This window comes from Leptodactylus fuscus, chromosome 2, assembly GCF_031893055.1.
Source record: "Leptodactylus fuscus isolate aLepFus1 chromosome 2, aLepFus1.hap2, whole genome shotgun sequence".
In the NCBI taxonomy this organism is placed as follows: domain Eukaryota; kingdom Metazoa; phylum Chordata; class Amphibia; order Anura; family Leptodactylidae; genus Leptodactylus; species Leptodactylus fuscus.
The window spans coordinates 79771428-79794794 of record NC_134266.1 but is presented as its reverse complement, the minus strand read 5'-3'; the positions used below and the strand labels follow the sequence as shown (position 1 = coordinate 79794794).

Genomic DNA, 23367 nt, shown 5'->3' with positions numbered 1-23367 from the left:
TTTCTCCACATTCTCAGAATGAACAAAAAATGTACTTCATGATAATGGACACTAACTGATATTAACGAGTCTTTTTTTTAAAAAAAAGAACCAATAAATGAATCTGTTAAAATAAAAAATAAAAAAACAGACACTAACATCAGTTAGCATCCGTTTACCATCTGCTATGATAGATGTGATAGGTTTTCTCTTAACGGATCATAATGGACTTCAATTGGTAGTGTAAACCGATCCTTAGGGCTTCTTAAATTCATTCTATTTTACTGAAGAGGATCAAGTGTCTGTTTTATGGTCCCAAAAGCCAAGAAGCAGCGATGTTAAGTGCAAATTATGTGACCTTTACCATAGAAAAAAAATGGAATGGTACGAAATTACTGGAATCTTATTGGTGCCTGTCAGTTAAAAAAAAAAAAAAAAGAAGATTGGGTAAAACATGGGTATATTATATATTTGCTAGCAATTTGTAGAACAGTCACTAGAGGGAGCCCTGGTAGAGTAATAGAATGAAAACCAAGTGGCATAAAAGCTTTTAGTATTTGGTTTCTATCTATACATAAAACTGAATGCGGAGTGTATTAATAATTTAATAACATGCCCGTTTTCATCAAACCACTCTTCTAGGGGGTCAGTAGACAGAACATCAGCAACAAAGAGCTTACATACTATTTATTTACAGGTGACCACTAGCTATTTCTCAGTTCTAGGACCCTAACCCAAGACCCTCCCCTATATTAGGAAGAGAACTCACTGGCTGAATTCTTGTAGAACAGGAACCCTAAAATACAGTTAAACCAGGAAAAACACAATGCAGATTGTGCACTCTCTACATTGGCTGATGCATTTGTATAACAAGGAGACTTGTGTCAGTGTCACTTGTGGACATGTACTAATGTCAGTGAATATAATCTCTGTACAGCTCTGCAGACTACGCTAGCACTATATAAGTAACAGTGAATACATTAGTCCCTACTGAATTATAACCATGGTTAAATAGCCAATGGGTTCTAATAAATGCTTTTTTCTGTTTTCCAGGCAGTGCCTCCATTGCTGAGATATTAGCTTTTTTCCTGATATGTTAATGAACGGTTCGGTGCAACAAAGGCATCACCGTTGTTCTCATCACACCAAAGAGTTATGCTTTCTAGTGCTCTGTCCCGCTTTCACTTCCTCCTATGACTAAGGCGGCGTTCACACAGGGTATTTAGGAAAGCTCCCAAAATCCCAGCTCCCATTGAAATCAATCACTCTCTCCTCCCAACTAGGCCCATTCATTTGGACCTAATCCAGAGCGGAGCCGCGCGACTGGATGCCGGTGCACTGCACTGGCATCCAGTCATGGCTACCCATTATTTGAACCGGAATCTGAAGCGGCCTCCGCATCAAATTCCAGTCCAAAATACCCAGTGTGAACCTGGCCTAACATACACCCCCCCCCCCCCAAAAAAAAAAAAAAAAAGTATATATATATTTTTCTTTTTTGCTTGACTCGAGTACAAGCTGAGGGGGGCTTTTTCAGCACAAAACCTGTGCTTAAAAATTCGGCTTATACTCGAGTATATACAGTGCTAAAAAAACCCAAAAACAATTGACAATATGGACTCACCAAGAATTTTTTAAGGGGTTGAAAACAAGAAAAACTATATATGCCTGGAATCAGACAATACAGGTGACATGACATTTTGGCTGCACAGTGAATGCTATGAAAAAGCCCATGAGAATATTTTTCGCAGCTTCCCAGCACCACTACGAAGTACAATTTGTCCTGCAAAAATTAAGCCCTCATATGGCTCTGTGAATGGAAAAATAGGAAAATTATAGCGTTTGTAAAGCAGGGCGTTAAAATTAAAAAGCACACGTAGTACTATACGTTCCAAAAGCTGTGTCATATGCATCCAACTCCAGTACACTACACCGTACAGAGGAGTAAGAACCCCAAAACAGCACTGTCAACCAATGGACATTTCCCATTTGGATGGTATCCTTAGTTATATTTCACAGTTCTTTAATAGAGATGAGCGAGTAGTACTCGATCGAGTACTACTAGCTGTTTGAAGTTAAGATTCGATGCAGAACCAGCGTTGATTGGCAGAATGCTATACATTGCCAATCAACGCTGGTTCTTCTCTTACCTTTAGAAGTCTTCTCCCTGCGCAGCGTCCTCGCGTCCTCTTCCAGCTGTGAATTCACTCTGCCAGGCATCGGGCCTGGGCAGAGCCGACTGCACATGTCCGCTTGTAGTGCGGGCATGCGCAGTCGGCTCTGCCCAGGCCCGATGCCTAGCAGAGTGAATTCAAGGCCGGAAGAGGACGCTGCGCAGGGAGAAGAATCCAGCCCGACCCTCACTCATGGACTTGGTAAGTAGAATTTGATTGAATGTTGCGTACCCCTGAAACGAGCATTTCCCCCCATAGACTATAATGGGGTTCGAAACCCGTTTGAACAGTCGAACAGTGTGCGGCTGTTCGAATCGGATTTTGAACCCCGAACATTTTAGTGTTCGCTCATCTCTACTCTTTAACCTTTTCGCTGCCAAGGGTCTCTGGAAATTTTGCACCTCCAGTAGCCAGAGCAATTTTCACAGTTTTGAGATGGATAAATCAAAGCTAAATTGCAACATTAAAAAAGCATCCAACCCCCCCATACCTATATATTTTGTTAAAGTAGACACCTGCAGCATTGTCTCAATGCAACTTGGTACTGTATACGAACAGGCACCTTCATGCAATTTTGATTTAAAGTGAATGTTTTATGAAAAAATGCAAATAAATTTATATTAGCTGTTAAAAGTGGAAACTAAACAATAAATTATATGCACCAAACCTCCTAAAAATAAGAATTCAACATGTGCAGAGTTCATACATATCACTATAGCCTGCACCCGCATGCACATGTCTTCAGAAAATTGCTAGAACTGGAAGGAACAAAAATCTGCTTTGAAGCTGGAAATGCTAAAAAAGTATCATCCTATAAAATCTAGGGATTACACACCGTCAAAAGCAAGTGAACCCCTAAACCCTATATATTTTTTGAAAGTAGACAACCTGAAGATTACATATATCTCAATGGGTCATCAATAGCCACATCCACCTTCATGCAACTTAGTGACAAACACAAAACATTTTTAAAAAAAAAAAAAAATGCACTAAAACACATATTTGCACCTAAAACTCATGTTCAATCTCAGATTCATATACAAAATACATCTAAAATAATAAGTTAAGGTGTATACAATGTGTGTATATATACTATATGTACCGCAAACATCAACTACAACAAGAGCTCGGACTCCCAAAAACCCTAATACAGAAGATAGGCAGGATTTTGCTGTTATTCACTAATATGTTATAAAGCTATACTGCACCTACCAAACTGTGACAGTGATACCAAAATCTAACTTTTTTGAGATTGCACAGCATACCGTATATAAAAACACAATTTAATAGTTCATATATACAACCACCTTCATGCAATGTTGCGGCAAACAGAGATTGCAAGCAAAAATTGCACAAAAATTCAAATTTGCCACTAAAGTGCAGCTCAAGCAATCCCTTTCTGCAAACATAATGTACTGTCCATAAAACTGCAATATGTGAGGAGTTCATACATACCACACATGTATATATTTACAGGGGCGGGTGTTAAAGAAACACCAAAATCGCAGAAATGCGCCATTCCATTTTGTGCATGCAAATTAAATAGGACTTTACATAAAAATATTATTTTCCATCCCCCTATAAAAATTTTAGCAATCTATACATTCATCTCTAGTGATAATAGTTTTTACTATTATTTTAGCATGTAACGGATATCGCTTGAGGCATATTTTACTCTAGAAAGCTCAGATATGGACAGGGATTGGGTGAAATGTAAACTTTATTCATGACTTTGTATGTGTTGTGTAAGTGTTTGGTGCGACTTTTTTTTGGCGCTGCGACCTGGACAATAGTAAATGTCTGGGTCACAGCGCCAATAACCTTCCTGGTTGTGTTCAGGAGGTATAACATAAGAATACCCCACTAGTAAAGCTCAGGGGGAATTATATTATACCTGTATGTGACAATCAGACAGCAAATCAGTATGCTATCTGATTGACAGGAGGGGGGGAAATAGGGACTAAATCCCTCCTCCCCCCTCCTCCTAGGGTCACATAGAGGTTGTCCACAAAGATTAGAGAAAAAGCTTCTCTATCTCTGTGTCTCCTTGCAAGCTGCTGCAGCTGCAAGTCCTTCTCGCCTTCCTGTCTCACTAATACTTCCCGAGACAGGAGGGGTGGTGAACAATTTAAAGTCCTGTATCTCAGGACTCGTTTGGCCTATGAAGATAATTTTACGCCCTGGGAGGACGTAGAGCTACGTGATTAGCAGTGAAAGGGTTAACAGTTGGACAATGACTTACAGTGTAATGTATAGGTGATATTGGATAAGACAGATCTCCTACTTCTAGAGGAGATGTCATTTGCATACTTTTGCCCCCATGGTTCATTGCCTGTTGTTAACGAACTGTTTAAAGGGGTTATCGATCTTTAACATTGATGGCCTAGCTTCGGTACAGATTATACAGAGTGTTTTGCAGCACTGTCCTATAAACTTCAGACAGAACTGCAATACTTATCCTAAGCGATCAGCGTTAGAAACAGGATATCACAGTTTTAAGCTCGACAACTTGCTGAAAGTCTTTGCAAACGCTTTGCTTTATTTTTCATTTACTTTTTTTTTTTTAAATTACGGTACGTGCTTTATTCTCTATTCATATACAAATCTAAATGTAAACTTCCTCTGGATTTTTATTAGACGACAAACCACATGTTTACTATGTAAATGGAGACGTAAACAACATATAGGTAAAATAAGTAGAAGATAACTAAAGGTAAGGACTGACTTGTTGTTTATGTAAATTTCAACTGAACCGTGAAGTCCTAGAGCACAATTTTCTATATGCCAGGATTAGTTTTGCTCTTTTGACAAATTACAAAGCAAAAACCAAAGCAGTTTGTCGGAGATTGAACGATTCTGACATTTGAGGATTGCCTTTTAGAATAACGCTCTTTTGTACAGAGGTCATGTCTATCACACGCCTCAGGAACAAACAAAGCTGAGTAGGTGACATCACAGAGTGCTTGACATTCCATCCGGCTGACAAGGCTCAGGCAGATACATGAGGCTCTAAACCCCAAACGTATACACATATACATAAAACCTCTAGTATATAGCCTCAGACCATCATTACGTATATAGACAACACTGCCTGTCTGCACACATCACAGCTCCTCTATCCTTTAAAATGGAAACTTTTCTGGCTGAATCTGCAGTTGGAAGCCCTGGGGAACTTCTAGGACACCCAAGTGGGGGAGAGATAATACAACCGTATATCAAACCTTCACCTTTCTGTGTCTAATCTCAGCCGCAGCCAACTGAGCCAGCATCCGCTCCTGCATTGTCTTGCACTGCTTCATCACTTCACTCAAGATGTACAAAGGATTGGAACACACAGGGGGTGGCTTCTGTCCATGATTATCTTCCTTGAGGATCTCATAATCCCTCTGAAGGGCAAGCAAGGGGTCGCTGATGTTGTATTTGCCATAACGTTCCTCGATGAATCTGTCTTTATGCTGCGCCTGGAAAACCAAAGAGAAAAAATATGAGGAAATGCAATGCAATGAATCAAGCAAATATGTAAAATATTTGTTACTAAAATTCATGAGACATGACACAGAGAAGTGTATATATGTGTCTACACATAAACACACACAGGTACAGCAGGTAGTTATACAACCTATTGAATGCCTAAGCAAGCTTATTTTTCTCCATAGATTGCAAGCTCTTGTGAACAGGGCCCTCAATCCTATTTCCCATTGTGTGAATTGACTATTTCTCTGTAATGTATCTTTTTGTCTGTACTTGAACCCTACATTTTGTAAAGTGCTATGGAATGTTAGGACTATATAAATGGGTTATTATTCCCATAAATCCATAGCACAGGTGAATAGCAAACTTTGTAAGCTTATTTCTTTACTCATTTTCTTCCTGCCACTGATCAAATATGTACAATAGAAGTCTATGGAGATGAAGTGAAGATCTCCTCACAGAGGGGACGTGCACTAGAGAGAGAAAGTTCTCTTTCACGGCACAGTTTGATTACTAGGAATTACTATACAGTCTCAGTCACCCCCAAGCATACTGTACTGCCGCCACTGTTATACAGCACAGTACTCTGATACACAACATACTCTTGTCTAGAATATCTTTCACTTTTGTAGATGTGGAGAATATACACTTTGAATCAATATGCAAATGAGGAAGTTGGTGCTTTGGGGGATGCCTTCTGCTCCCTGTGCACCTCTCTTGCCATTCCCCCTCCCCTCTATTCTGTCTGTGCCGCCTCATGTCTCCCACTGATATATTACCCATACAACAGTGCAAAATCATGTGCATTAAGCTAAAAAAAAACAAGAATAAAAGCGGGAACTGCACAGCATTTTGCAGTACTGGATGTACCTCATAACAGAAGGGCCTGTGATTGTCTGTGCAGCTCATATAAGAGAGAGGAAGGGAGCCAAACAGTAAGAACAGCACATGTGGAGCTGAAGGCCTGCCGCTGCGACAACTCCCTCATTTTCATATGGATTGAGAGTGAAGGTCCCCTAAATCTACAAAAAGCATGCTGTACATCAGTGTACTGTACTACAGTATATAATGCGGTGGGGGGATTTCAATACGCTTAGTGGAGGTGGTAGCCGCCCTTTAAAATAAAGGTTGTAAAAAGGTCTTAAAACGATGGCATCATTGTTAAAACAAAATCAATGGAGCCATTACTGTCACTTATTCAGACTGTACAGTAGTCAGAATAATACACCAGACTGGGTGGGACCGTGGTGAACATCTGCCATTAATATATAATTTTTCCCATAAACTCATGTTACCAGACTGCAACTTAAACCCACACCGACACATAAAACTTGTCACAACTGCAAAGAGAAGCTTAATGAGAAAGATCCCACACAAATGAAAGGTACAACGCATCCCCATAAGCAGTAAAGGAGTATTCTGTATGTCTGAGGGCAGACAACACGGTTAGTCACAGTTTCCCATAGTGCACTACTTCTTCAAGGTTTTAATGTCCTGTGACACATCAGAGATATACGTCCCTAACCGGAGCAACACAAGAAAAACTCTACATATATAAATGATATAGTCACAAGCTATATGGAGACAGGTCACACAATATACATTATATGCGATAAGCAGCAATAGTGCTGTGCATGTTACCATGAACATGCTTGTTCAATATTAACAGCGTCTAACAGCAGTTGTTATAGCCCCCGCAGGGGTTGTAATCCAGCTTTCCTGGAATATCGAATGATAGATTGGCCCATTTAAGATGTTTTACATTCACCATGGGCTGGATCATTGTGGAACTAGGCAGATTTGCATTCATAAGAGCTGAAACAAAGCAGCTCTACTGTAGTCACCCAGCTTCTCCAGAAACAGATCTAATGAATGGTCCAATTTACATATTTAAGGCTACGTCCACAGTCTTTATAGGAGACTACGTTGCAATGTCAGCCTAAAATCAGAGGATGATAAAGTCCCGCATGCACACCTATTATAGTCAATGGGGTCCGCCTAGGTAACCACTATTTTAATGGTCCGCCTGTCCAAGAAACAACTGTGGAATCCTTGGCATAAAGCAAACCTCGATACTTGGGTTTCTGCTGTGGATTTGTGCACAGATTTGCCTCATCTCAATAGGGGTTTAGCAGGCTGTAGCCACCCACAACAGTTTCAACAATGATTCAGTCATACAAACCATGGTGAGACAATGCCGGAAGTCTGTCACCGTCTCTCATTGATACAAGGAATTTTTGGAGGAGATTTTGAGGTGGAAGAATATATTACATGGAAAGACCCAATGATGTAGTGAAAATGAGGACTGGCTAATGGCTTTCCATTGTTGGATGTCCTGCCACATACAAACGGATATTCATTTTGGACATCACTTTCATGAGAAGAGACCCATTATATAATTACATGTATTACAACTTTTTCAGTCCGTCAAAAAAAACTTTATGGGATCTTACAAATAAAGATTAAAATCAGAACTGGTCCAGCAAGCTAAGGGTAGGAGACCAGAGCACTGCAGAGAAGGCAGCTCAGACTTCCTTTACTACATACAGATCTGTCCTGAAGAATGACATAGCACCACACCCTTATCTTCTGGGTTATACAATCACGTATTATTGCTGCTGGGATCCGCCCTGATCAAATGCTGCGTGAGGACCTTTGGAACCTATTGTACAGTATTGGTAGGTGTGCCATAACATGTACACAGCATCCTGTGCACGGCCCATCACTCACAAAGGTTCCTGCTCATGTCACAACCCTAAGGTACTTGGCATATTACACTACTGAGTAAAACTGTCAGGACAGTTTTAAGATATAAAGTCCTATCCAAAAGGTCCAACAGGGTAAGTGAAGAATTCAGTTACAGTTTATCATAATGCTTGGTCTCCTTCAGATCAGGTTTGATGATTATTTCAGCAAGGACTCCACCTTTATCCCCACTTAATGTTCCACATCCAATACAAGTAAACAGTGCGATTCATACCCCATTCACATGCATTAGCGAAAAAAAATAAATATATATAACACACATATATATAAATAAGCATAGAATTTTGTTGTGTAACTGAAAACAAAAACAAAACCACACACACAAAAAAATTGAAGGTTAAGCCCTAAAGCCTATGGGGATTCTTCTATTCAGTGAGATTAATGTTTGAGCAGAACTTTCAGATTTGTAGGACAGATTGGATTTCTCCTATAGATCCACTCACATATTAGTCGCTTGGACACTACAGATACAAGAGATATTTCATTCAGCTAATGTGAGAGATCTGAACAAACAAGTGACTCAGCAACACAATTATGGCGAAAGAGGTCACCATGTTAAGATATTAACCCCTAGGGGTGTATTCTGACATTCCCTATACATAACTGAGGTTATCATCTGATAATTATTACCAAGATGCCCTACATACTAGAGACATCATCTGAGATGTTTATCAAGCTCCATTTCATGGGGAAAAAACAACACTCGTATATATATATATATATATATATATATATATATATATATATATATATATATATATATATATATGAGATAAGATATTCCTTTAATAATCCCATATATATATATATATATATATATATATATATATATATATATACACACACATATACACACACACAAACTTCTTAGCAGATGCCGATAACCCATCCAATCCACATAAGGAAAAAAAAAAGAATAAAAAAAATAAATCAAACACAGATGTCCATAAATTATTAGCAATGACACAGGAAAAAAAGTATTGAACACACTTTCTGAAATTTATTTAACCCCTTCTATTATCGTTTTTGACTTTCCACTTTCCAAGCCCCATTACTTTTTTCTGTTCACGTAGCCATGTGAGAGCTTAATACTTGCCGGACAAAATGTTCTCCTTAATGGTACAAATTAATAGTACATTTAATGTACTGGGAAGCTGGAAACAAATTTAGAATGGGGGAGAATTGGAAAAAAAAAGTTTGTGCAACTTTCTTATGGGTTTCCAAATGTGCATCCAAAGTGACATGTCAACTGTACCCAATTGGGTGGTACGACTCCAGGGATTCCAAACTTATATAGTTTTATTTGTGTTTTAACCCCTTAAAAAAAATCTAAAACAAATGAAAAATTTTTTCTTACAGTCACTATATTCTGACAACCATATATTTTTTTTTATATGTCAGTGTATGGGCATGCACAGGGTGATGTACTTTTTAGTTACATTGCTTTGCTCACTTTTTACTCAACTTTTTGTCATACGAGACAAAATGGGGGTTTGGCTCTTTTCATTTTTTTTTTTGTCACCCGTTACGGTGTTCACCGTATGGGAAAAATATTTGTACAAGTTTGTAGATCGGGCGTTTTTGGATACCTAATGTTTATGTGCTTCAGAGTATTTTTTACTTTTATATATATATTTTCGGGAAAGAGGGGGTGATTATTATTTTTTTTTAACACTGTATTTATTACCCCTAGGGATCTGATCAGTAATGTCAGTGGCGTAACTAGGAATGGCAGGGCCCCGTGGCGAACTTTTGACACCGAAGACCTCGACCGACTCCCTCCTGCGCGTTCTATTATGCCCCATAGTGACCCCTGCACACACTATTATCCCCTGCACACAGTATTATGCCCCATTGTGGCCCCTGCATACAGTGTTATGCTCCATGATGGCCCCTGCACACAGTATTATCCCCCATAGTGGCCCCTGCACACAGTATTATCCCCAATAGTGGCCCCTGCACATAGTATTATCCCCCATAGTGGACCCTGCACACAGTATTATCCCCAATAGTAGCCCCTGCACATAGTATTATCCCCCATAGTGGCCCCTGCACACAGTATTATGTCCCACTGTGGACACCCATAAACAATTATTATACTCGGGGTTCTTTTCTGTCCCCCGGCTCCTACGCTGTCTTCTCTGCTGCCGTCATGTGACCCGGGATGCAGGCCGGGTTCATGTGACGTCAGAAAGGACGTCAGGAAGGAGGCCTGGCTGGATTGTGGAGAGGTAAGTAATAGTGTTTTTTATGTTTCTTACCTCTCCCGGTCCGCCAATCATTATACTTTGGGGTCCGAAAAGACCCCAAGTATAATGATAGCAGCGGTAGCGGCAGTCACCAGGCCCCTAGTGTCCCGGCCCTGTGGCAGCTGCCTCTGCTGCTATGGCGGTGGTTACGCCACTGAGTAATGCAATGTATTACAAAGCTAATAAACTGCAAAATACCGGCACCACTTTTACATGATCTGCTCTTGTAAAATGGGGCAGGTGGCACATAGACGATATACATGTGCTGCCCGTGTCTCCATGGAACCCGGGCTGCAAAACGAACAGGTATAGAACCAGTCCTAAGTTTCACTCCAGACTCACGGCCCCATACATGTACCTGTAGTCTTAGAGGGGTGAGTGTACGGACCCATGACAAAGCCAATGTTCATGTGCATGCAGTCTTAATGTCCCAAATATGACTCAAACCTGAAAAAATTTATTGTAACAAATTTTCCAAAAAGAAATAAAATCATAATAAAAATAAGATTTTTTTTATTGCACTGTATGTACAACCTGCACATTTATTGTGTGTCCATCCTCCCAAACACATAATGACAATGTAGTTTTTGGGAAAAGATGATGATTTGCTGTAGTAGTACATAATAATAAGACTGCACTAGAGCGCAATAACAAAGAACAAAAACATGACCACATAATAAATAACTATGGCTAAGGTTTGGATTGTGTTTGTCAATAGGCTTACGGTATTTGCTGGCTGTGTATAAGGCAGTTGTGGTACGTCTACTGGAGATCCCACCACATTCCATATTATCGTATTTACCCTGTGGGCAAATGTAGTGTTTTCCTCTGCTGATACCAATGTTTTTGTATCATGGGAACTGGCAAGCGTAGTGAGGTCACGGGACCACAGATGAGTTCCAGATGGAGTTGTTGTTTTAATAAATAACCTAATGTCTCTTGACTCCCACATACTGACTTACTTTTAATAAAATGTTCCAGTAGCCACAACACACTCACCCATCCTACAGTCACTACAAAGGCATTATTATATCATAACAACTACAATACGCTAACTGCTTATCACCATTGCTTTCTTTATGGCAGATTATTCTCTCATCCTATTCTTTTCCAGGCATATAGCTTCACCTAGATTTTTAGTCTTTATTTATGTGAAACGGATAAGGCCGGCCCACATGTCAGTCACAACCTGCTTACTTGTCCATCAGAGAAACAGGCTGGACCAGTCGTATGACAGAAACAAACAGAACCCGCTCAACACCTCTGAGTTATTATCGGGTCCATTAGGTTATGATGGGAAGAAGAGAGCTACATGATGTGCTATTTTTTCCTGCCAAATATGAAAAAGCCTCTAACATACGTATGGAAAAAGCCAAACTTGTACAGGGGTCCTAATGAAAAAGAAAATGTCCTGAAGACAGGCTCCTGGACTGAAGGGCATTCTGGTGGATGTGTCCCGTATATGGACCCAACACGTGTATCATGACATTTAATTACAGGGGTCACACCAAGGGTGTTGCTCTAGGGGGTGCAGAGGTAGCAGTTTTTACCAGGCCCTGGACCTTAAGGCGCTCCTCTTGCCACAGAAGATATACCACTATTCAAAATGGCACAAGGTAGGGCCCCATTATAAATTTTGAATCAGGAACGAGGAGTTTTAAGTGATTTCTCTGGGTCACGTGACACAGATGCCGCCTCCTTTCCTCCCATGTAATTTGCATACACACACGTTACACGGGATACATCCTGTAGTTCCACTACTGCCCAGGGGTCTAATGCATTAGCGGTACTGTAGAAAGTTATATGAGCAAAATAATGACTAATAGATTGTAATGTATTAAGGGCATTCTGTCAATTTGTAGCCATTGTCCATTTTAGAGATCTCAGTTAAAACACCATAAAAAGCAAACAAAAACAAATGAAATCATAGATAATTCACTAGCACTATAGAGGTTTTATCCCACTATTTCGTTCACAGTACATATGGTGAAGTTGCTTTTGTTCCATAAATAAGAGCAGGGAAGGAAATAAACAAGGGTCCTGGAAGTAGGAGCAGCACATACTTGTGTATTATCAAAGAATGACAGGAAATGACTGGGGAGATGAGAAGCGGGAAAGTGCTTTCCTAAGAGCTGGGAAATTTACCAGGCTGGGCTTGCTATATGACCGAGAGAAATTCTGAACACATATATCACTCACCATATATGCCAAAGGCCCCCTGTGTATTACAAGGTTGAAGAAGTACATAACTAATATATATATCCAATCGCTTGCTGTTGAGATGCTATCACTTAGATCAATTCTCTTTTTATGGCTTGTCCAATAGCAGGAATCGCTCTACTCCATTCCCTTAAACAACTTCATAAAATGGGACAGGTGACATACAAGGTGTGACCTACTTTAGAACACCTCCCGGGAGAATCGTGTCCAAGACAGGCTTGGCAACTCATGGACACAGGGACATGATGAGTGATTTGCATACTCCAACTAAATATTTCACTAATTTAACCAAATAAATTGATTAGGATACAAAAATGTGTCTGCTTACTTTAAAGAGGACCTTTCACCACCAACTCCAAGTCTTTGCTTCCTTCACCTCAATTTTTCCTCTAGTCCCCACCATTCCTGAGCAATTTTCTGTTAGACAACTGGATTGAAGCAGACTGCTAAGTAGGCAGTCTGCTCGAGTCCAGGACCACCAACTTGACGGTAAAAAGCCTAATGAGTATTTTTGGTGCTAAAACTAACAGCACCAGTTGCTCAGGAATGGTGAGGGAATGGTTTATGGCAAAAGTGAACTGAAATAGTGGGAAATCCTCTTTAATTATTTAGGGGGCACTCACACGGAGTAACGCCGGGCGTGTATCACAGCCGTACACGCCGGCGTTACGGCAGACTGCCGAACACTTCCCATTCACTTCAATGGGAGCGCTCGTAACAGCGGCGTTTACGAGCGCTCCCATTGAAGTGAATGGGAAGTGTTCGGCAGTCTGCCGTAACGCCGGCGTGTACGGCTGTGATACACGCCTGGCGTTACTCCGTGTGAATGCCCCCTTAAAGTTCTCTGGTTGAAAGCTTTACAGCAAATCTATCTCCAGAAAGTTATTTATTTTAAAGGGGTTGTCTTAGGATAGGCCATAAACATCTGATATTGGGAGAGTGACATCATGAAGCTGTAAGTAGTTGGCTCTGTGCCCTGTATAATGGCCAGGTGACAAATAAAGCTCATAGACTATGACACCATCCCTTGCCTACCTGTCTATTTAATAATGGTCACTACATAAAGCTTCATGCAGTCACATCCAGGCCAATCTAAAATTGACTTCCTATCCTATGGATAAAAAGCAAAATTCTATTGAATGGGATCCTATGTTTCACTGAAAAAAAAAAAAAGAAAAAAAAAAAAAGCTGTTGACACATTTGCAGCTTGGAAAATACAGTTTTGACAAGATCATCTCATGCTTGTATTTAGTCTAGCAGAGGAGTCAGTGTGTGGCGAGACTAGAACACCAGCTCACAAATAGAGTTATTGAGCCATTTTTCGTGCGGTGTACGCACATATTGCAAGTGGAATGTGGCGGGAGACAGCCTTACATCTGCCATTTATAATTTATATGTCCCCTATAGGAGAAACGGTTAATGGTGCTTTTCACAAGTTGGCTTTGCAATAAAGGACTCCTGGGATTTAACCGCTATCTGCAGCCACTAAGCAGAGAGAAAATGAGCCCAACTTTACAGTAGCTGAAGTGGGCCAGAAGCCAGTGCTGTATGAAAGACGTTCTGTGCCTGCAAATGTCACTGCAGTCTGTATAAGAGAGGCCTTTATGATACTAGGCATAGTAAACAGGAAGGGGAGCTGGGAGAAGGGGCCTGGGAGAGTTCAGCGAGATAGACCTGACATGGGGGAGGTATATTATCACTGCCTGATAACTCTCTGCAGCAAAACCTGACATATGTTTTATCACATTGCTTTAAAAGCACTTCATTATAGGTGGCTATATAACCTGAAATATTCCAAGTATTCAGGGCATGCTGACCCATGGCATATCAATGAAGAATAGCTGATCTTTATGGATGCAAGTACGAGCACCGATATTCACCTAGAAAGTTTCATGCGAGACAAAGACTGTTCAACATTTAGGCCACATGCAGACATAGCAGAATTGACAGAGATCTGCAGTGCAGCTGAAGAAAAGACTTTCCTTTAGTCACACTATACACTGCAAAGTGACAAGTGCTCAGTGGTAATTCGCTAGATTTCTGCCGACACTTTAGGATTTTTAGGTTGGGGTTTTGTGGAATTTTCTCAGAAAATCTGACCAGTAGGTTGGTAGTCACAGACACTTCTGAGTTCCCCAGAGAATAAGATTGACAGACTGTACAGAGACAATGCTTACAACTAGGACTGTAAAGGAGTAGCTGAAGGACTATTCTAAAGTCACTTCACACAGATGAACCTCTCCTGGCTGGTCCTGACTCAGAGTCACATGATCACAGCCTACAATCAGCACCTGATTTGTTGATCTGCCTCCTACCTCACCTCCAGTGTTCACATGTACTACTGGGGTGGATGTACTATTAAAATGATCAACTTTGCAAAACCAAATAGTACAGGTAACTTATGCATGAACATGGCGGAGGAGGCGGATTAGGTTTTGGTTCCGATCATATGGCCCAGAGTCAGAACTAGAAATAGAACCCAGAGGAAGTGACGTCGCCATTAAATCTTACTTAACCTAGCTTAAGGGAGGGGCACACATTCAGGTTTCTGAGGGAGTTTTGGAGCCCAAAACCAGGAGGGTAACTAACATCTGTGCTTTTTCAGTGCTGAGCGAATAGTAGACTCGAATACCTCACTCCCATAGGAATGAGTGTTAGCGGCCGGCAAAGATTCATAGCGCTTAACCCCTTGGTGTTCGGCCACTTACACGCATTCCTATGGGAGCGAGGTATTCGACGAATAGTTTCAAATACTATTTGCTCAACGCTATGCTTTATCGCTTTATGATTCCCACTGGGATTTTGGCTAAAAATCTGCTAAACGCAGGAAATCAAATCAATTAACGAAGGGGAAAAACGCTTTCCCTGTAAATATCCCACAGGGGGAGATGAGTAGGACAGGAAAACTATAGGGGGAGTAATGGGGTTTAACTACTTTATATATTTCCTGCACTAGCCAAGTTTATTGTTTATTTATTAAAAAAAAAAAAAAAAAATAGAGAACCCTTAAAAGTATTATAAAACATCCAATGGTTATCCCCGAATAAAATTGTTATAAGCATAAATCTCATTATTTCTATTACTATAATAAATCCTTACGCCTGGTTCACATCTGCATTTGGACATTCTGTTCAAAATCAGTATTTAACATCTTAAAAAACTGATTTCAAACAGTCCAGAAGAAAACCCATTCATTTCAATTAGTTTTAAAAGTGAGGGCGGGTTCACATCTGCGCCCCGGTCTCCGTTTTGTAGGTTTCCGTTTCCTGCCCGAAACTGGACAGGAGACAGAAACCTGCAGTCATTTTTCAAACCCATTCATTTGAATGGCGAGAGCGGCGAGGGAGCGGAGGAGAAGGTAAGTTTAATGTGGAGGTGGAACGTGAATCTGGGGGCAGATGAAAGAGAGGACGGCATGACACTGGGGGCAGATGAAGGAGGGGACGGTATGACATTGGGGCAGAGATGTGGGGACATGAATCTGGGGGCAGAGATGTGGGGACATGAATCTGGGGGCAGAGATGGAGGGGGGACATGAATCTGGGGGCAGAGATGTGGGGACATGAATCTGGGGGCAGAGATGGAGGGGGGACATGAATCTGGGGGAAGAGATGGAGGGGACATGAATCTGGGGGCAGAGATGGAGGGGACATGAATCTGGGGGAAGAGATGGGGGACATGAATCTGGGGGCAGAGATGGAGGGGACATGAATCTGGGGGCAGAGATGGAGGGGACATGAATCTGGGGGCAAAGACGGAGGGGACATGAATCTGGGGGCAGAGATGGAGGGGGGACATGAATCTGAAGGCAGAGATGGAGGGGGGACATGAATCTGGGGGCAGAGATGTGGGGCTTGAATCTGGGGGCAGAGATGTGGGGACATGAATCTGGGGGCAGAGATGGAGGGGGGACATGAAACTGGGGGCAGATGAAGGGTATATATGAAACTGGGGGAGAGATAGAGGGGGGACATATAATTTACGGGTGACTGTAGGAGGATTATACTGTGTGCGGGCACATGAAAAATTAATGAGTGGGCGGAGTCAACACAAGTGGGTGGGGCTAAATTTGCACATTTTGTCCCTCTTTCGGTTCTTCAAAAGTTGGGAGGTATGCAGAATACCGAACGTAACTGCAAGCAGTGTGCCAGTGAAAGCACACGGATCCCCATAGACAATAATGGGGTCCGTGTGCTTGCAGCCAGATCCCCGCAGGGATCCCACAGACAGGAAAGTAGTTCACAATCTACTTTCCTGTCCGCATGATACAAGCACACAGACCCGTTATAGTCTATGGGGTCTGTGTACTTTCACTGGCACACCGCTTGCAATTACATTTAGTATTCCATTGGATTGGGGGGGGGGGGGGGGTCCATGCAGACTCCCCCATATGGAATACCAACGCAGATGTGAACCAAGCATAAGGATTACAGACAGATAGCAAGCAATCAGTTTTGTTTTAACATTGAGATCTATGGAACACTGATTAAAAACTAATTACATACTGATGCTGCGTTCACACCAGCTTCCGGTCTCCGTTCTCAGGTTTCCGTTTCGGGCAGGAAACGGTAACCTGCATAACGGAGACCCAGATGTGGCGCAGATGTGAACGAGCCCCGGTTACATATTGATAGCAATCAGTTTGTGTCTGTTTTGCACATGCTCAGAATGAAGAAGGGGGAAGAAAAATAAACACTGATTAGTCAAAAACTGATTACATACTGACACAGATTTCATCCGGACAGTTTGAAATCAGTTTTTGAAGAGGTTAAATACGGATTTCAAACGGATTTGCCAAATGTAGATGTGAACCAGGCCTTAGATAATAAACAAATATGAATTCTAAGATGTTGTGGGCATACTCTCTGCGACATGAAGATGAAGTGATCCACCTATAGATCATAATATTAGAGTATTAAAGGTCAGGATTACGATATATTCTCTAACTAGTTCAGGTGTTCATACAGCACAAGACGAGAGAGCGACACAAAGGATCAACCTACAGTGAGAGGTAAAAAGCCAAGTATGAAAACTGAGATCCTGAGTGGTTGGCACTGCAGCCTTGCAGCGCTGGAGTGTTGGGCTCAAATCCGGCCAAGGACAACATCTGCAAGGAGTTTGTATGTTCTCCCTGTGTTTGGAGTATGGGAGGAAACCCACACAAAGACATACTGATAGGGAATGTAGATTGTGAGTACTATAGGGGACAGTGACTGACAATATCTGTAAAGCGCTGCGGAATATGATGGCGCTATATAAGTAAGCAAAAATAAAATACTGATCTATCTAATTACCTTTAAAGGGCAACTGTCAGCAGGAAATTGGTATAAAGCTATTGACAGTATCTAGGGGGGTGCTTTCTAAAGATGCCCCTAAAGTCCTTTTCAGCTAAATTGCATACAAATAATACACTAATTTTCATGAAAATGGAGGTGCAGTGCAAATGACTAGGTCATTAGGCTATTCAGAATCGCATTATTTAATTCCCCGCCCTCTTATAGTACACCAATGAAAGGATCAAGTCCCTGAAGTCCACCCATTTACCTGTACTCCACTCTGTTGTAACTAATACACAATATGTGAACGTAACCTAAGGAAATGCCAAGGAAAGGTTTGAGAAACATGGCTTTGTCATCAGATAAGAGGATACCACACACAGCAATATGTTGTTATCTGTTCATGGGTATCCACAAGAAGCCCACATGTCTGTCTTACACCCTCACGGCAATGAATGTACAATATTCTAGAAAAAGGAATAGGTCTTTATCAATAGCCTACTATATCCTCAAAACAAGGAGCTTCAGTTCCTAAAGCATAACCACCACGGAGAAGAAAAGCCTTCGGATCATACAAGAATGATCAAAGAAAGAACAAAAAGGACTTCATGCAATGAAACAAAGGTAGCAATTACGTAGAAGTATTCAGATGTATACCCCTATCACATGTCAAAGATTTTATACATCTTATCTGCTGAGCAAAAATCTACAGAATGCAAAACGAGTAATGCTATCTTCTAAACGGTTTATGGGATGACCAGTGTGTTTGGAGGCAGAGAAACGTGAAGCAGAAGCTCAGAGGATATCTGACTACAGTCAGACAAAGACATCTCAGTTTTGCTGAACTGGTCTTTGTGGCTTTTTCCTGGCCGTCTGTCACTTCTGCTGCTGGCCACAACTCCAGATGCTGATGAAATCATTGCCTAGCACACTAAAGACTTCCTATTCTGCGGCTCCGTCAGCCTAAGTCACCCTCCTTCCTGGTCTGCTCCGCGGCATATATTACTAAATACATAAAACACAAGATAACACAAGGGATCAATAAACTGCTACAGAAAATTCTGTCCTGTATACACAAACCCATCACTATTCTCGATTAAAAAGCGCTAGAAACAAGAATGGCCCCGAGGAAATGTATAAAAATAAGCAAAAAAAATAATAGATAGAACTGGTATGTGCTGACAATACATTTTGATGAACTTTTTGGGTCATTGGCATTGATGTTCTTACTGCTGGGCAACATTACGGTCCCTTGGTTCCCATTTATTTGTATAGGTTTTATTGACTGCCGCCTGCCAAGACTGGTTATCTGTTTCCCCATATGGCATTAACTCTTAAGCCATGTTCACAAGACAGTATCATTGCAGATCTGCACAAGGATTAGACCCATCATCACCTACATGACTAACTATTTCTATCCAAAATAAGTGACAGCCCAGACGGCCTATCCTCTTTCCAGAGGCTTGTCTATGACAAGTAGTCTTTTCGAGTTATACTTGGTCAAAATTGTACTGTCCCTTTAATTGTGTAAGGCACAGCTTGGGTTAAACAGGAGGCTTCAGCAACAAAGGCTTCCAATGGCCATAGCCCATGTGAATAAAGAGTTATAAAAAGCTATGGAAATGTAACAGTCTGGAAAGGGCTATACAGATATTTCTAACCATATGTGACCTCATCAAACCACTATGGGAGCCAAATGAAGAAGACTTCCCACAAGTGGACAGCTTGCCAAAATAATCCCAAGGGTGCAGCATCAAGTCATCCAGGAAGTCAAAATCATTTAAGAAGAATATCCATAGAAATTGAGGTTTTTAGAGTTAAATGTCACAGAAGACAAACCCCTAGGCAGAAACAGTCACGTGGATCATCTTCAAGATATTGTGGAAAGTGGACCCTAAAATGGAACTTTATAAATTGGGGAAGCATTGGTTGATGGTGGGAAGGGAGTCTTCAAAAAATAATTTTTTACTAAACCAGAACACAAGGTCACATATTCGTAATCTAAGAGGTTTTATGCAGTACCAATAATTCAGAACACAAAAGCAAAAATGGCTTCTCACCGGCAGAAGGGAACATTTATGGGATGAGAGCAATGGACATCAAATGCAGAATTCAGACTGATCACCTTTGTCTGTATTCACTTTCATCTTAAAAACTTCTTCGGTCGAGTTTTTTTTTTTTTTTACTTTTCCTGAGTTACAAAAATAAACAGACAACAGAAAAAAGCTTTATAGTCAATGGTCACCTTATTGTTCTTAAAGTCCATTATTCTCATTCTATGATGGATAAGAGCAATAGACGTTCACAAGGGTAGTGTGAATGCCCCCTTAGGCTGGCCAAACACATTACACAGTTGTTTAGACAACATTTATCTTTCCCAACTTTTTTGTCTTTTCAGTGGATAGGGGGGCTCTGAGGATTTTTTTTTCCAGGTGTGCAGAGTCAAAAAGTAAAAAAGTTGGGAACAATGCCAAAATTTAATGGTTTGGTTTACGTTAATGTAGTGTGTACAGCCAGCCTATGTTATAACGTAGTTATAGCACTATTACATCTAGTACACACCTGAAGGACCAGAAGAATGGACCACTGAAATAGTGGACACCAATGGAGCACAAGGGACCCTCACTGAGTATATTTGTAACTGTGTAAGGTGACTGTTCTTTGTAACTAAACTCACTGGGGAAAAAAGCTCTCTTCCAATGATTTTAGAGCGATCTGCATCAGACACTTCACTTATATGTAAACTAAAAGGGTTGAATATGTTCCCCTTTGAAATGAATGGTGGACAATGTTATACACAGATTGCCAAGTCCACCACATCTTGGTCTAATGGAACATAACCATGAATGGGGGGGGGGGGGGAGCCAAACACCCTAGCTCTAATAAAGTACTCCAAAAGCTACAATCATACATTGTGTGCCTAGGAATGTAATTTCACAGAAGCTAGCAACGATAAGATGTAGTGATAAGAAGGATTTCCCTGAGCTAAATATTATATCAGGCTACAACAGCTTGATATAGAAAGGTACTAGACCCAATAGGCAGCAGCTCGGGCAATGCTGACTTCGGGAGCGCTGCGGCTGATCACACCACAGGACGACAACAAACTCTGTTTCTAACAAGTGGATTTAAATATTTACTGCTCTGAGCCCTTATTAAGGCATTTACATCAGCTCAGAGTCTTAATCTTGGCACACAAGCCTTTCGGAGTCCTGCTAAAGAGCTCACAGCTTGGCTGGGCTTCTGTAAATGGCCCATATTGGGAAGTCAAATCCTTGGATAGCGTGCACAGAGCATGTGGGTAGGGCAGTCTCGCTGGGATAAATAAATCAGTGTTACTATTCCTTATCTTAAAGTCACACGTGCATTTAATCCAGATAGAAACTGCATCTATACCGTATCGTGGAGAGGCTTCACTGCACACCCACACATCACTTCAGGCAAAGGATATTTTTGTGCTGGAAATTGCTCAAATGTATGACAATGCCACCTGAATTGTAGTCAGCACCGGGGGAAATGCCATGTAGGTGTGAGCTATGGATCAGAATTAACCCTTCAAGTAACGGACAAAATGAATAGCTCAGACACAATGTATGGCATAAGGAGACTTAAAAGGACATAGAGAAATGACAGATCGAGGCCAGCTCAGTGAAGTGTCACAAATAAGGAACGGCAATAATACTGAACAAACTAAAAAACGGAATGCAATGTAATGATTCATCGCTGAGAAATATACAAGCTCTGCTAAGGATTGTGCAACACTGCCATCTCCTCCAAACCACTTTTGTGCTGTTGTAGGAGTGGTTAGCGGCATAGTGAACATACTTGTGTGTCAACCTGCAATCTTTCGTTCAAAAAGATAACTTTTAATCTGTATGAAAATTAGATGCACTGTAAGCCTAGGATTTGGCCTGCAACCTGTGTTCAGCACCCAGCACCCCTGACTCCAGCAGATGTGGCCACCACCCAAATGCACCAAACAGATAACTTGCATATATTTTCTCATTATAATCATAAGGATTGTATTTTGATACAAATAACAGAATAGAAGTGGTTTCAGGGCAACACGGTGGCTCAGTGGTTAGCACTGCAGCCTTGTGGCGCTGGAGTCCTGGGTTCGAATCCCGCCAGGAGTAACATCTGCAAAGAGTTTGTATGTTCCCCCTGTGTTTGCGTGGATTTCCTCCCACCCTACAAAGACATATTGATAGGTAAAAAAGGTACATTGTGATCCCTATATGGGGCTCACAATCTACATAAAATTTTATTATATATATATATATATATATATATATATATATATATATATATATATATAGTGGTTTTGAATCAATAGCAGTGGTAGTAGACTCCCTTTAAAGAGGTTCTACCACTAAAGCAACATTTTTTCTAATTACCACGTCGGAATGGCCTTAAGAAAGGCTATTCGTCTCCTACCTTTAGACGTGGTCTCCGCGGCGCCGTTCCTTAGAAATACCGGTTTTTACCGGTATGCAATTGAGTTCTCCGCAGCAAGGAGGGCAGGCCTGAGCGCTCAAATGGTGATGGGGGCATCCCCACTGCTGCCGAGAGCTCTTTCCAGCGACTCCTCCATCTTCAGCTGCAACCCCACCTCTTCTGTCTTCCGTCTCGGCCCAACTTCCTACGCCTGTGCAGTATGCTCCTGAATTGAACTATTTTTGGGAGGCCGCTCTTGTAGTTCAATACAGGAGCGTACTGCACAGGCGTCGGAAGTTGGACCGAGACGGAAGACAGAAGAGGCGGGGTTGCAGCTGAAGATGGAGGCGTCCCTGGAAAGAGCTCTCGGCCAGCCTTTTGAGCGCTGGGGCCCGCCCTCATTGCTGCGGAAAACTCATCTGCATACTAGATAAAACCGGTATGTCTAAGGAACGGCACAGCAGAGACCACCTCTAAAGGTAAGAGACGAATAGCCTTTTTTAAGGCTATTCCGACGTAGTAATTAGAAAAAATGTTGCTTTAGTGGGAGAATCCCTTTAAGAGTAAGGCATAAAGGTAACTAGACGCCCTCTATGCACATTAGAGTAAACATGGTTGAACCCTCTGATCCCAACAGGCTTGGCTGACCATCTTTGGATCTTCCACTGACAGAAGATGGAAAAATATTTGGGTATACTGAATTTCAATGCCTGAATTTCCAGGAGAGGTGCCTGCCAGCAACTTACTCCCACACTCAGTATTCACAACATATGTACAAGGTTACATCTGGATGGA

The 23367-nt window shown here is 41.3% G+C and overlaps 1 protein-coding gene across 1 annotated transcript in view; it reads right to left on the bottom strand.

The window, feature by feature from the left end:
* CTTNBP2NL (CTTNBP2 N-terminal like) overlaps positions 1 to 23367 on the bottom strand; it is a 58446-nt gene that overhangs the window by 4076 nt on the left and 31003 nt on the right. Inside the window, exon 3 of the mRNA XM_075264062.1 lies at positions 5381 to 5614. Within this exon, the coding sequence (XP_075120163.1) occupies positions 5381 to 5614 (234 nt within the window). The remainder of the gene's footprint in view (positions 1 to 5380; positions 5615 to 23367) is intronic.